We start from the raw sequence: 13,827 nt of genomic DNA, 5'->3' as shown, positions 1-13,827 counted from the left end.
TGAGATATAAATGACTGTCAGCTTAGAAGATGTCGCTAGTGAGATACAACACCAGTGACTCTTTGGAGCCTACAAAGGATGAGAGAAGCTTATCAATTGTTTATAAGAATAATGTGTCAAATGAAGTGGTCTTATATGACCCTGTTGCAAATAGTTTCCAGGTTGTACAATTGAGGAAAAGTCCAGCCGACAGCGGTTCCAGAAGTGAGAACCTTAGAAGGAATTCGGTTCACTCCATAGGGTACAATCAGGGTATGGAAGACACGAGGATCAACTCAAAGATAAGGCGCTCAAGGCAAGCTAGGCGGAGAAGAAGAAGTGATAATAGAAACCCGAGGAACAACGTCAAAAACTCAATTATAGTGGATTCTATCTCAGACAACGATACATATGAGTCTTCTAATGATGATGATGGTGATGATGGTATGTGTGATACTTTCTTGTGCTCGGTCTGTGGCGCTTACAACCGGGTCTACAAAAAGAAAAATGCAAGCAGTACTCACTTCTCCGATGTCCAATTGAAATCTTTGACGAACGAAACATTAAGTCCGATGAATTTTACAACAACAAGCTCCGGGAATTTCATAAGAGGCGATTACTTCAAGCTTTTGACCAATACCATGAATAGAAGTGTCCCCACAGAAGGACTGATTACTGATGGCACGTATAACAATACAGACCCAGATGAGGTAGACGAATACAATTTCCAAACCATTCCTGCAAACTTGATTAATCAAGGATATTTTGACAAGTTTTTTAAAATCCTGTCCAAGCTAGGAACTGGATCTTTTGGATCTGTGTATAAAGTAGAACATGATTTACTAGGATTGAACCTAGGTGTCTTTGCATTGAAAAAAATTCCAATAGGTGATGACATTAACAATTTGAAAAAAATTCTATCCGAAGTGAAATTCTTATATGATTTGAGTTGCAATTTTTCGGATAACAGTAGTAATAACAATGTGGTCAAATATAACCATGTCTGGGTTGAGATCGACCAAGTTTCGAGGTTTAGTCCGAAAATTCCCGTTGTTTTTCTACTTTTTGAATATTGTGATGGAGGTACTTTGGAGGAATGGGTTGATGCTATCATTAGTCCCAAGTTCAGCCTTTTGGAAGAGAAATTGTGGAGAAAATTAAGATCTAAAGAGAAAAATAAAGCGAATAAGGCAAGATATTTGAACAACTATGAGATTTTCAAAATCTTCAGTGATATAACTCAAGGTTTGAACTATTTACATAGCTTGAGAATATTGCATCGTGACTTAAAACCGTCAAACTGTTTGTTCAAAACAAAATTTATGGATGATTATCAATCATGTCCTGTAACCGCCTTGAATGATTTCGAAAGAATTCCAACCCTACTAGTGTCTGATTTCGGCGAGTCTGTCATGGTTAACTCTATTGAAGAGAATTGGCAGAGTAATATAGAAACAACAGGAACAACAGGAACTTTGGAGTTCTGTGCCCCTGAGATCATTTTACAGAGGAAAAAGGTATACCCGAAGTTTTCCAAGTTTGGTGGTTTTAGTTATGCAAGTGATATTTATTCTCTTGGTATGATTCTATACTATCTTTGTTTTGGAAAATTGCCATTTTCAACCAACAAGTATGATCCCGATGAAATCAGTGATGAAATATTAAGCTCGGGTCTATTTGAAGATCTATGCGAGATACGTCCCCTGGTATCTCACATTGACCATAGCGAGAATTCAGGTACAGGAGCCGATGGTGGATTATTGCAAGATTGGGCTCAGCTAATTGAAGTGATGGTTTCCAAAAATCCAGATGACAGGCCATCGACATCGGAAGTTCTAAATAAACTCGTATCAATTTACGATAAGCTAAACTTCAAAGAAACGTATGCGACTTGTACTAATGCGATTGAGGACGAAGAGAGTGAAGACCATGAATATTTCTACGAATCTGATTACACGACAGACGATGATTTGGAAAGTGAGGTTGGCAGTCACTCGGTAGATGAAAATGTTACACTCAACTCCGGTGCGTTTTTTCATAATGTGTTTTTACATCTTTCTACCTGGATGGTAGTGATGTTCATCATTGACACGATAATTCTCAACCACCTTTCTGAAATATACCCCACGAAAAAGTTGCTGGTGGCAATGAACTTGCAGTTTTTGATTCTAGGATTGTATTTTGGAAAAGCTGGGATTTCATGGCTCCCAGCGTTACAAATTTTCAACACAGTGGTTATCATTATTCTTTGTATAATCTCTAAACTATAGTACATAACCGATTTATAAAATCTCATTCCCTCATGCTGTCAGAATTACCCACATTAATATTAGCACGAGCACGAACTTGCCGTATTTGAAGTAGCATTGCTAAAATTCAAATCTATGATTCCTTTTTTTGACTTATTCTCCTCATCTATATCATAAAACAGAGTATCGTCAATGCTGTTCGTGATATACTCAAACAAATCTATGATTTCCAGGTTTTTCTTAGCACTTGTCTTGAAATAATTCACGACACTTTTGTGCACATTCATGAACTCCTTTATTTGGTCTTCGAATGGACAAGCTTCTCCATTAAGCAAGTCTACCTTATTTCCAACAAGTATAATTTTCATCGTGTCTCTTCCCCTTCCTTCGTTGGAGGCTGGTTCGTCTAGTTCTACTTCTCCTATGTATGTCTCTAGTTCATTTATCCAATATTCTGCTTTCTTGAAACTTTCCAAACTTGTCAAATCGAAAACAAGTAAAGCCGCATTGGAGTTTCGGTAGTAAAGAGGTGTCAAATTATGGAACCGCTCCTGTCCAGCGGTATCCCATATTTGAAGGTTTATAAGGTCTGTCTCACGAACGACCTTCTTTGATATAAAGGCAGCACCAATTGTGGACGATTTGTTATCGTCAAAAGTATTGTTCTGTAGTCTTTCTAGAATGGAAGATTTTCCCACTGATGATTCGCCAAGAAGCACAATTTTGTAATCAACTGTTCTTTTCGGCTTAGTTGTCAGCAACGCATGCTGTCTTCCCGATGGTCTTGTAGCTGACTCCATGTCAGGGTTTTGTTGTTTATGTCGGTGATTCAACGCTTAGTTGAGCAAGAGGAAAAGATGAACAGGACTTAGGCTGCAGAATTCTACAATAACTGTGTATCTTTTTTTATTTTGCGGCGGTGTCGTCTTTTCTGATAAGAGCAGCACCTCTACATTGTTTTGTTTATCTGTCTTGGGGTGATGCCGGAACAGCTTAGAACGACGACCAGAAAACACAAGGGCAAGCAACTGTGTTTACCTTCATATTTGACTAGTGACACACAAAGTGGATAATTGGAAAATGGAGACCGAATTGAAAATATACCCCAATGGCGGAATAGGCAAAATTAAGTTGGGGCGAACGCTTTACGAGGTTATGAATAGCTTGAAAGATGATGATGATGATGATGACATTGAGTTCAAATTTAACGATGAGTTGTGCTTCCTGGTGGTCTACTTGAGCCGTAAGGGAGTAAACCTAATTTTTGATAGCTTCCTTCAAAGATTGATATTGATTGAAGTAAAATTAGACAATTCAGGCTGTTCAGTTTCACCTAATGTTAAATTCGAATACAAGAATGAAATTATCAAGAATTTCAACTTCAAGTTAATTTACAATAGATACATGGGGCCTACATGTGAAGGCTTTTATGATATACAAAAAAGCTCCTACTTTTTATCTTACTGTGGAATAACTTTCAAGTTTGACAATGTGAAAAGTTCACACAATACTAACGAAGTATTGAACACAATGAGTAAGGAATTAAACTGTTCAGCAATCTTCATATACCAGAATACAGAAAAAGACACAAACACGTTTTTGTGGAATAATTACACAGAGTTGTTGCTGAATACATTGAGACACCCTCCCTCAATCAATTATGTTAAAGACTTGGACCAGTTTACCCCTTCAATATGTGATGATGATAAAGGCAAAATCAAAATCAGATACTCTATTTATGATTGCTCCCATGCTGGTGGGCTTGAAATCAAGTTTAACAAACACTCTTTGGGGTTATCTTCATTCAAAATTGAGCTTGGAGTTACCACATTGCAAGAAATGACAAGAGTTTTTGGATTGCCCAGCGATTCCATGCTAAAACGAAAATCACGTTCGAACTGTATTCAGATGAAGAAGTTTAGGTCCAAAGATAACAATGATCACGTATTCGAGTTTACAAGCTCTAGGGCATATTTACCTACTTCTATGATCGAACCGAGGTATGATTATGAAGATATAATAGAAAGCATTACTAGCACGTCCAACGCTTTGGAGAATTTCAATCAAGAAACGGTCAAAATTCACAATTACTTTAATTTTGGTTTTGATGTGATCTATGACTTGAACGCCACAAAGAATGGAACTAACGTTGTCAGTCGTATAATACTACACCAAAATAGGGTGAGATCGGTTGATTTTCTCAAGTATGAGAAACTGACAGTATTTTTACGGAACCAAAATAAGGAATTGGTTACGAATCTTAAGCTGAATGAAATTAGTAACGAGGTGAATTTATCAGGATTGCCCGTGTTTTTAGATCGCAAAGAGTATAATATACAAGAAAACTTTGAATCTGAACTTAAAGAGACCGATAGGATTTTTGAGTTTGTAAACATAGATGAGGAGGAAATTGAAAAAGAAAATGGGGAAACACAGGTCAGTGGTGGTCGCATTGATGAAGATAAGGATGCTGATAGTGAAGAAAATAGTAAGGATAAGGAAAATGAGAATGCAGACTTGAAGTATTGGGGCTTGACTAACTACGATGGAGGTAATGGTGCGATATTTGAAGCACTCAGTAATACCGGTGACTTGTGCACCATTACGTTGTACTAATGAGGAGAGCTCAAAGTAGAAAAAGTTAAAAAGAAAAACAGGGTACTGACATTATTTTTTTGATATATATGGGAGTATATAAATTAATTGAAAAAACCAATCCAGGTTCGTAAAATGAAATCATAATTAAATTGTGGGATTAGGGACGAAGAAAAAAGAGATAACCTTTGGAGAACAACTAAGAATAAAATATAGAAAGAGAAAAATGTAGAATTGAAAAATGGAAAAGTGGTGTAACTAAAGAGGGTGAAAAATAAAGGGATATATGGAAAAGAAGAATGTTTTATACGGATTTCCTTTGAAAGCATTGAACTTAATTTGAAAGATTAAGCAGAGCTTGGATGTAGATTTGGATATAATATTGAGTTTGAATAAGTTTGAGATTGGGAATCTTAATTTTTTTTTGAATGAAATAGATCTACTAAAATAAAGCAATATGTTGGAATGTAATAAGAGATGATAATATCATAATGTAGTGCATCTAAATTACTTTTTTTAGAAAGTGTAACCTGTACCGATATAGTTCTGAATTGATTTGTTGTTCTCAAAATACGAGATCTCAGGGATCTCGACATCAGCATTGATATTAGCCATCTGTTGGAAAATCCTGGAATAATTGAAATTCAACTTGACATCTTTGAGAACGTAACTTTTGAAGTTTTCTAAGCTAATGAATGAGCTGGAGCAAATTTTCCATAACTTGAAGTAAAGGTCGATTCTGTCATTAACCGATTCGAAGTTCGATAAGTATGGAGAGTTAATAGTTGCATCCCTCAAGGCGACCCAATCAGCGTGAGCAATGAATTTCATGCCATTCGAAGCGTTATTTGCCAATAGTTGTCTGAATAGAGTCAAGATACTCATTGAGTCTATATCTACTGATCCACAAGCTTTCAAACAGCATCTGTAAAAGACATTAGTTTTTGAAAATTGATTCGAATTGGCTGTATTCAAAATAAACTCAAAAACTTCTGAATTGTGCCATGAAGTGGATTTCGATAACAACACGTTGATGAATGGTTCGTCAATCAAACGAATGGAATTGTAGTCATCAATCACTGCTCTCAATTCGCTGAAAGACTCATTTGAGAATGCAGGAAATTTTTTGAAAAAAATAGATAAAAAGGCATCATTTAATGAGGAGGACACTGAGGAGTTGGAAGTTTTCTTACTTTCGTAATGTCTCCAGGTAATCAACCAAATCTTCTTTACCTTTTCGTAGTCGTTGGTGATTTCCCATGTGTTTGAGAGGTACTTCTTGATGAAATTCAACTGGAGCGGGGTTAGATATGGCATTGATTCGTTGACTGCATCCTGGAAGAAATAGTCTGCAGTGTCAATGTCTTTGCAAAAGCCAATGAAAGACAAGTGAGCCATTGTCATGTAAGACTTGACATTGATTGGAGGTTCTATGCCTTTGTGGTTGAAAGAATTGTAGACGTCTGAGGTCAATTGCTTGAAGATTGCCAAAGCGTCATTGGTCTGATCTTTGAAAAGGCAGACTCTGATCATTCCGACTTGCAACTCATTATGCAATTTTTCGTTTGCACCTTTGGAGTCCTTGATTTTTTGATACATTTCCCAAATTTCGTTGAAGTCAAAATCGCCTGATTCTACCAAGAAAGGAAAAATGGAGCCCAATACTGGTTCTGAGGTAAACAAATGGTTCAAAGAAGGATTTTTCTTGCCTGTTTCCCAGATGTGGACTGCCTCGTATGTGAACCCTAGATCCTTGTAAGCCTTGAAAAGATGGGTCAAGCCATGGGAGTTCAGGGAAATCAAGCCGTCCAAAAGATTGTAAGAAACCTCTCTGATGGCACAGGTGAGTAAATAGTGAATGTTTTTGATTGGGTTGTTTGAGTCTTTGTCCAAGTTCTTCTTCAACTTCGACAACTCCAAACGGTGAATCCTGAGGCCGTTTCTTAAGAGTGAGACAAACTCGGCCATGCGCTTTTCGTTCAACTGGCCGGAATAGATCAACGACCTATAGATAGGTATGACTTTTTTCACAGCAAACCAGAAATGGCTCACACCTCCAGAAATTTTTCCCGTTGCCAAGTCATAAGTGGAGTTCTGGGCCAAACACTCGTCAAAGAGGGCCAACTGCGAGGCGAACTGGTTGTCCTGTGAGTAGATATTTCCGCTATTGTTGTACTTGCCGGTGCTGTAGGTGTGGTTGTTGCGGTAGCTGTGGTTGCTGTGGGTGCCGTGAGAAGATGCCTGCTTGTGATTGTAGCTGTTATGGTGTTTGTTTGCGTGGGTCTCTGGCTGGAACTGGTGATAGCCTCGGGCGTTGCCGCCGTTGGCCGTCTCGAGCGCCGAGTAAGGCTGGGACTGATAAGAGTCGAAGGTCTGCGGGGCGATCGCCGAGGTCGAGTAGAAGCGGGCCGAGTTTGCGGCGTCAGCGAAGGTGAACTTGCCCACGACGGGCGACTGCTGGGCTCCTGGCGCAGGAGCAGGACCAGACGTCGAAGACGACGACGACGACGCTGTTGCGTGTGGAGGAGCAGCCGGGGTTTGATGGTGCAAGGCTTTAGAAGAGACTCTCTGGGTCTGCTTCAAGCCGGAGGAGGTGAACGTTCTGAGCATTTTGTCTCGGGAACGGAGTCTGTGGGATTATTTTGTCTGTGCAGGAAACCGGAGGCAGAGCAGCTTGGCAGGTGGATAGAAAGTCGTCTAGATGTGTCAGATAATGGATGAGCCAAAAATAGGAGAGTCCTTTTTAAAGTTCTATTTCTTCTGATTTTCTATTTTTCTAGTATTTTTCTCTCTGCGTGACAGAGGGCGTTGTTGCGGGGGCGTTTAAGAAGAATGTTTTCGGTGGCTATACAGAGAGAGATAGTTGTTTCTAGAAGTGAGGAAGCAGAGTAGAGCAGAGAAGGGTAAGACAGAACAGACCCGAACAGAACAGCAGATGGGGGGGCACGACACTGCGACCCAGGCCGCCCCCCGAGCCCCTCTCTATCTATATACGGACCGCAACGTAAGCCCGAGGAAAAGATGGGGCCATCTTCGTGACTCGCGGGACGGGGAAGACGGGGAGAGAGGAGGGGGGGCGAGGCGGGGCGAGAGGAGGCGCCGCGGCCGGTGGGAGTGAGCTGGTGACGGTGACGGTGATGGTGACGGTGACAATAGCAACGGTGACGGGGCCAGGGGTCGGTCACAGTCTTCGTGGCCCCACTTTGCAATACTGTTGTGCTCTCTTGTGGCGGTGCTGCTTACTCGGGCTTACTCGGCGTGGGAAGCGGCCTTCGCAAGGGAAGCGACGGCGGCGTCGAGGGCGTCGGCGTAGGCTCCAAGGTATTCCGGGTCGGTGTAGGAGATCTTGACCACGCTGCTTCCGACAACCTTCATGTGCATCTTGTTGACAAGCTTGGTGGTGTCGGTGACGGCGGTCTCAGGCGAGGAGGGCCCGTACGCAAGGATGTAGACGGGCTTGTCCCGCATCTCGTGGAAGATGTGGTCGAGCATGATCTTAAAGCCGCCCGGGTAGCTGTGGTTTTACACGGGCAAGACGAAGAAGAAGCCGTCGGTGCTCTCGACGGCCTTGGAGAAGGCCCGCACAACCTCGCTCTCGTACTTGTTGATGTCCTCTGGGTTTGTCTGCGTGTTGAACATGAGGGGAGGCAACCCGTTGATCGGCTCGTTGAGCAAGTTGTATGGTTCGAGGGGCGTGAACTCCTGGACCTTGATGTCCGCATACTTGTCGGCAAAGATCTTCTTGATAACGGCCCCGATGTTTTTCCCCGTGCTCACCTTTCTGGTTGAGCCCAGGATCATGGTGATCACAGTCTGCTTGCTTGTAGTCATCTTTGTAGCTGCTGGGATGGTACTGGTGCTACTGGTGCTACTGGTATTTTTTTACCTTCTTTGCTGTTGCAATTGCCCGTGGCTCGTTCTGCTGTTTAGGTTGCCGCCGTCGTCGACGTTCCCTTCTCGTTGCCTCCTCTGCTGCATTTATACCCTGTGCAGCCAGCTGTACTTGCTGCTCCCGCTTAGTAAGAGCTCCGCCTCGTTTCCAGATTTGTCAGCCTCCTAACCGCGACATCACTTTTGTCGTGCAGTGCCTCACCGAGCTTCATCATAGTTTTCTTTTGTACAGGCTCTACATCAGATACATACAGTTCGGACAACAGGCAGAACGGCGAATACCGGCCGTTCAGCGGCGTCCAGCCCCGGCCTTCCTGCCGCTGAACTTCACCTTGGCGTTCCCGTTGAACCCGGGGAAACCCTGAAAGCCCGGGAAGCCGTCAAACCCATTGAACCCCTGAAACTGGAACCCGCCGCCTTGACCTCCAAAGTGCTGCTGTTGATGCTGCTGCTGCCATTGCTGTCTTTGTCGTGCGTTCTCCGGATCATTCGGGTCTTCTCCGTGGCGGTCGTAGTTGGCCCGCTTTTCCTCGTCTGAGAGAATTTCGTACGCGTTGTTGATCTCTGCCACTCGTGTCTCGATCTCCTCCTCGCTCAACTCCTTGCTCCCTTCCTTTTTCATCTGTTGCTTCACCTTGTCCGGATGGTTCTCTTTCATCTTCTGACGGTATGCCTTCTTAATCTCATCTGCGTTGGCGTCCTTGCCAATACCTAAGATCTTGTAGTAATCGTTCTTAGGCGTGAAGGGCTTACTCGGACGCTGCTGTTGCTGTTGATGCTGCTGGTGGTGGTGATGCTGTTGTTGATGTTGATGACGCTGTTGTTGTTGCTGTTGTTGCTGAAGTATTTCCTCAAACCGCTTCTGACGCTCTCGGATCAGTCTACACAACTTCATCGAATTGGGCAGGCTGTCTAGCAATCCTTTTGCCTTATCCATCTTCTTCTTCTTCAAGTAACTCTCCAACTCTCGTGCAATATCAACAACGTCTCTGCCACTTTGGCTGCTGTGTTCAACCTTTTTGAAGTATTTGCTTTGTAGGATTATCTGGTTTTTCTTGTACTTATCGAATTCACCAATCTGGTAATACGCTTCCTTGCTCAATTTGAAAAGGTCCTTCAGAAAAGAAGAACTCCAAATCTCCTTCTCCTTAAACCCAATCTGTTTGCTGAAGCTAACAAAGAGCTCGATGAGAATATCGAAATTACTTTTGAAACTGTCAATATCCAACCCGTATGCTGCAAACGCCTTTCTATCAGATGCATTTTTTATCTTTATCTTCTTGTCACCGTCGAAAAGAAGGCTTACCACCTCTTTCCACTCTTCAATACTCAATTCAGTATCATTTACTCTCTCACCATCGACTGTTTCATCGGTGTTACTATATACAAATGAATAGTAGATCGAAATATCTTTCAGCAATTTCATCAACTTGTTCAATTTGATATTGACCTTGTTCAAACTCCTACACTCATCAAACTCATTGTCTATTTTCAAGCAGTTTCTTAGAATCTTTTCCGTTTGCAAACTGTAAATTCCGGTTATCCCAAAAAACTCCATTTCTCCCAACATGACGAAATCGTGTAAATCAACATCTGTGACTTCTTCATTGACTAATTTGTTGAGGTCTTCGCTCAATAGCTTGGCTCTCAAATCGTAACTGCTCACACTTTCATCCTCCTTATCTCCAAAGCTATCAGTCAGTAGCAAGCATCGAATTCTATTTCTGATAACTTTGTCGTCGTTTGCCCCAATTTTTGCCAACTCGTCCGAAATATCAATACAAGCTCTCCAATCTCTTGACCTTATAGCATCCTCAAAAAGCTCCAATTCATTTTTATATCTGCTCAACACATCTTTGGCGTCATTGTAAATTTTTTTGTTGATTAATTTGCTGATTTTCGTATCGTCTAGTTTGGTTACTTCGTCCTGGACTTGGTTGAAATGACCGAGCTTCAAACCTAGAGAAGTGAATTTTTCAAAACAACCATTATGAACAACAAACTCTTGACTGTTTTCGTTCCTGTTTACGATACACGAATGGAAGTCGTTGTATGCCAACCTTTCACGTTTCAAGATGAGATTTATCACACCGTGCCTGAACTTTGTGTTTCCGATTTTTTGAAGGATCCCATTACTTTCATCCTTAAAATCGCTGGAAGAGAGAAGCTTTTCGAGATCATTTATGGCAACGTCATAGTCATCCAAGATATCCAGAGATGCACCATTGCTTTTGAACTTTAGATCGATTTCATCTAATCTATTCGAGATCTCATTTTCTGATTTATTCACTGAACTACCAATTGTCAAGGGAATCAGTCCTATAAGTAAAAAATCAAATAATCTCATGTATTGATTACTGAATGTTTGCTCCGTTTCTCTGGTATTACAAACAAGAATTTGAATCAAGAGGATGATAACGGTTGGAAATGGGATTGAAATATTCCTTTTTTGACACGTTGTAGGTATAACAGCATACTACTATTCAAATCTCTAGAAATTTCCGCGTCTATCGGTTTTGTTACGTAACATTGTACACTCGTTTTCTGAGGTTCTTGCCTCTGTTCTACAAAAAATTATTGCCGAACACCAAGATAAAAACGTTAGCTTCCACATTTTCTTCTGCACTTTACCCTCTGGTGTATTAAACCTGCTGAGAGTAAGAAAAATCTGTATGTTTTGAATCCTAGTTCCAATAGCACCCGTGATTGCCAAAGGAGCAGAAGTTTCCCCTCTAATGTTTAAAAGTGTCTACACTTGCACGTTACTGCATTGCCCTTTTCAAACTATGTAATCAGCACCGTGGCGCAGTGGAAGCGCGCAGGGCTCATAACCCTGATGTCGTTGGATCGAAACCAACCGGTGCTAACTTTTTTATTTTTTTGCAGTGTTCCTGGCATTTTACCACATATGGAGGCCGCGCGCGTGGCATCAACTCACATCTTTTTGGCTTCCGGAACGGTGCCTTGTTGTCGAACACAGAAAGAGCCTTTGATTTCTTCTGTTCGTGATGGTTATGCACTGATCTATCTGTTGTGCAATTCAGGGACCGTTTTTCAAAGATTCCAGCAGACACAGACACATAAGACACTGCACGATGGCTGGATACACGAAGCTCTTCTGTGCGCTGACGGTGTTTTTATCAGCGTCGGCCAACGGCTTCTACTTGCCAGGTGTTGCGCCCACGTCTTATAACGAGGGTGACGCAGTGCAACTTTCTGTTAACCACATCACCCCCTCGCTGATGAAAGCAGACGAAGACAGTGCCACATTTCTATACTCGTTTGACTATTATTTTGAGAGATTTCATTTCTGTGTGCCGGAAGAGGGCAAGCAAAAACAATCCGAGTCGTTGGGTTCAATTCTATTTGGTGATCGAATCTTCAATTCACCTTTTGAATTGAAACTACTACAAAACACCACCTGTAACAAACTATGTACAGTCACATACCCAGCAGAAGACGCATCGTTTGTTAACAAATATATCAGGGCCGGGTTTCAATTCAATATGATGATCGATGGGTTGCCTGTTGCCAAAGAATTGATGGATTCGCAAACGGACGACATCTTCTACAGCTCTGGCTTCAATATTGGTTACGACGATAAGGAAAATCTACCTCACCTATACAATCATTATGACTTTTTCATCGAATACCACCCAAGATCTGATGGAAGCTACAGAGTTGTCGGTGCTACTGTAGATGCAACATCCATCCAGTATATTGATCCAGATGAAATCAACTGTAACGCAGAAGTGTTTGAGCCAGTGCGTTTGAAGGAAGATGAACAAACAGATGTCACTTTCTCATACTCAGTCTACTGGGTTCCATCAGATACTGCATGGGCAACAAGATGGGATAAATACTTGCATGTCTACGACCCAAAAATCCAATGGTTTGCGTTACTAAACTTTTCCTTGATTGTGGTCTTTTTATCCATTATAATGTCCCACATTTTACTCAAAACTTTGCGGAATGATATCAAAAAGTACAATGAGGTCAATCTTGATGACGATATGATAGACGAGATGGGCTGGAAATTGATCTATGGTGATGTGTTCAGACCCCCAAAGAACCCAATGCTTTTATCCGTTTTAGTTGGGTCAGGTGTTCAGATTCTATTAATGGCGCTAACGTCATGTTTTTTGGCTGCCTTTGGTCTTTTATCACCTTCCAATAGAGGTTCTTTGGCCACCGTCATGTTTGTCTTATACTCTCTCTATGGTTTAATTGGTTCTTACTATTCTGCATATGTCTACAAATTCTTCCAAGGCCAAGATTGGAAAATCAACATGTTCCTTACACCGGTTCTCGTTCCGGGAACCATTTTCAGTATTTTCATCTTAATTAACTTCTTCTTGATTTCTGTTCACTCTTCTGGTGCTGTTCCTGCCGGTACAATGTTGGCAGTTTTCTTGATTTGGTTTGCTGTCAGTATTCCATATTCCTGCATTGGCTCACTTCTGGCATTGAAGAAGAAGGCCATCGAGCTTCCTGTCAAGGTTAACCAAATAGCTCGGCAGATCCCTCCACAACCATGGTATATGAGGACAAGATACCTGGCACTAATTGCAGGTATCTTCCCATTTGGCGCCATTGCAATCGAAATGTACTTCATCTACAACTCTATTTGGTTCAACAGAATCTTCTACATGTTTGGATTTCTCTTCTTCTGCTTTCTTTTGATGTTGGTCACATGCATGCTAGTTACGTTGTCATTAATTTACTTCTCACTGTGTAACGAGAACTACAACTGGCAATGGAAATCATTTTTTGTCAGCTCTGGTATTGCCATCTACGTCTTTCTGCATGCAATCATCCTGTCAAGGTTGAAGTTGGGCGGACTAACTTCAATTGTTTTATACGTTGGGTATTCTATGCTAATTGCCGCTACCGTTGGTATCATGTGCGGAACTGTCGGCTTCCTGAGTTCTATGTACTTGACGTTGAACATCTACGGTCAAATTAAAGTAGACTAATCCAAAACCTGACATTGCGAAACACACGCCAGTCAAAAACAGACACTGTTTATTTTTCCCACATACCTATATAACTACAACATTTAAAATAAGCTACAAAGTAAAAAAACAAGCATCGTAGAGCTTACTATTGCCAT

At 41.5% G+C, this 13,827-nt stretch overlaps 5 protein-coding genes and 1 non-coding gene across 6 annotated transcripts; 4 read left to right on the top strand and 2 right to left on the bottom strand.

Moving 5' to 3' along the window:
* Window positions 1-29: 29 nt before the first annotated feature.
* On the top strand, window positions 30-2,249 carry PICMEDRAFT_73941 (hypothetical protein; the record flags this gene model as incomplete). Its single annotated transcript, XM_019164628.1, has 1 exon — window positions 30-2,249. One exon carries the CDS (start codon window positions 30-32, stop codon window positions 2,247-2,249), a length of 2,220 nt encoding a protein of 739 aa, XP_019016275.1.
* PICMEDRAFT_17652 (hypothetical protein) lies at window positions 2,204-3,063 on the bottom strand. The gene has a single exon (XM_019161680.1). It carries the CDS (start codon window positions 3,026-3,028, stop codon window positions 2,309-2,311), a length of 720 nt encoding a protein of 239 aa, XP_019016274.1. The 5' UTR covers window positions 3,029-3,063; the 3' UTR covers window positions 2,204-2,308.
* Window positions 3,064-3,469: 406 nt separating this feature from the next.
* Window positions 3,470-4,949, top strand: PICMEDRAFT_17651 (hypothetical protein). Its single transcript, XM_019161679.1, has one exon. It carries the CDS (start codon window positions 3,633-3,635, stop codon window positions 4,842-4,844), a length of 1,212 nt encoding a protein of 403 aa, XP_019016273.1. The 5' UTR covers window positions 3,470-3,632; the 3' UTR covers window positions 4,845-4,949.
* Window positions 4,950-5,339: 390 nt separating this feature from the next.
* Window positions 5,340-11,087, bottom strand: PICMEDRAFT_54758 (hypothetical protein; the record flags this gene model as incomplete). Its single annotated transcript, XM_019163178.1, has 3 exons — window positions 9,730-11,087; window positions 9,119-9,678; window positions 5,340-7,080 (listed from the first exon to the last, which is right to left on the bottom strand). Exons 1-3 carry the CDS (start codon window positions 11,059-11,061, stop codon window positions 5,340-5,342), a joined length of 3,633 nt encoding a protein of 1,210 aa, XP_019016272.1. The 5' UTR covers window positions 11,062-11,087.
* A 421-nt stretch (window positions 11,088-11,508) lies between these two features.
* Window positions 11,509-11,580, top strand: PICMEDRAFT_t120. Its single transcript has one exon. It is a non-coding gene; the product is annotated as a tRNA-Met (tRNA).
* A 229-nt stretch (window positions 11,581-11,809) lies between these two features.
* On the top strand, window positions 11,810-13,690 carry PICMEDRAFT_73936 (hypothetical protein; the record flags this gene model as incomplete). The annotated part of the gene is made up of 1 exon (XM_019164627.1): window positions 11,810-13,690. The coding sequence occupies one exon, from the start codon at window positions 11,810-11,812 to the stop codon at window positions 13,688-13,690; it is 1,881 nt and encodes a 626-aa protein (XP_019016271.1).
* Window positions 13,691-13,827: the final 137 nt, after the last annotated feature.

The sequence above is a fragment of the Pichia membranifaciens genome (assembly GCF_001661235.1).
Source record: "Pichia membranifaciens NRRL Y-2026 unplaced genomic scaffold PICMEscaffold_5, whole genome shotgun sequence".
Taxonomy (NCBI): Eukaryota; Fungi; Ascomycota; class Pichiomycetes; order Pichiales; family Pichiaceae; genus Pichia; species Pichia membranifaciens.
This window is presented reverse-complemented; position numbering and strand designations above follow the sequence as displayed.

Coding starts and splice junctions, on each gene's coding strand:
- PICMEDRAFT_17652 (XM_019161680.1), bottom strand. CDS start 3,028: ATGGAGTCAGCTACAAGACCATCGGGAAGACAGCATGCGTTGCTGACA.
- PICMEDRAFT_17651 (XM_019161679.1), top strand. CDS start 3,633: ATGGGGCCTACATGTGAAGGCTTTTATGATATACAAAAAAGCTCCTAC.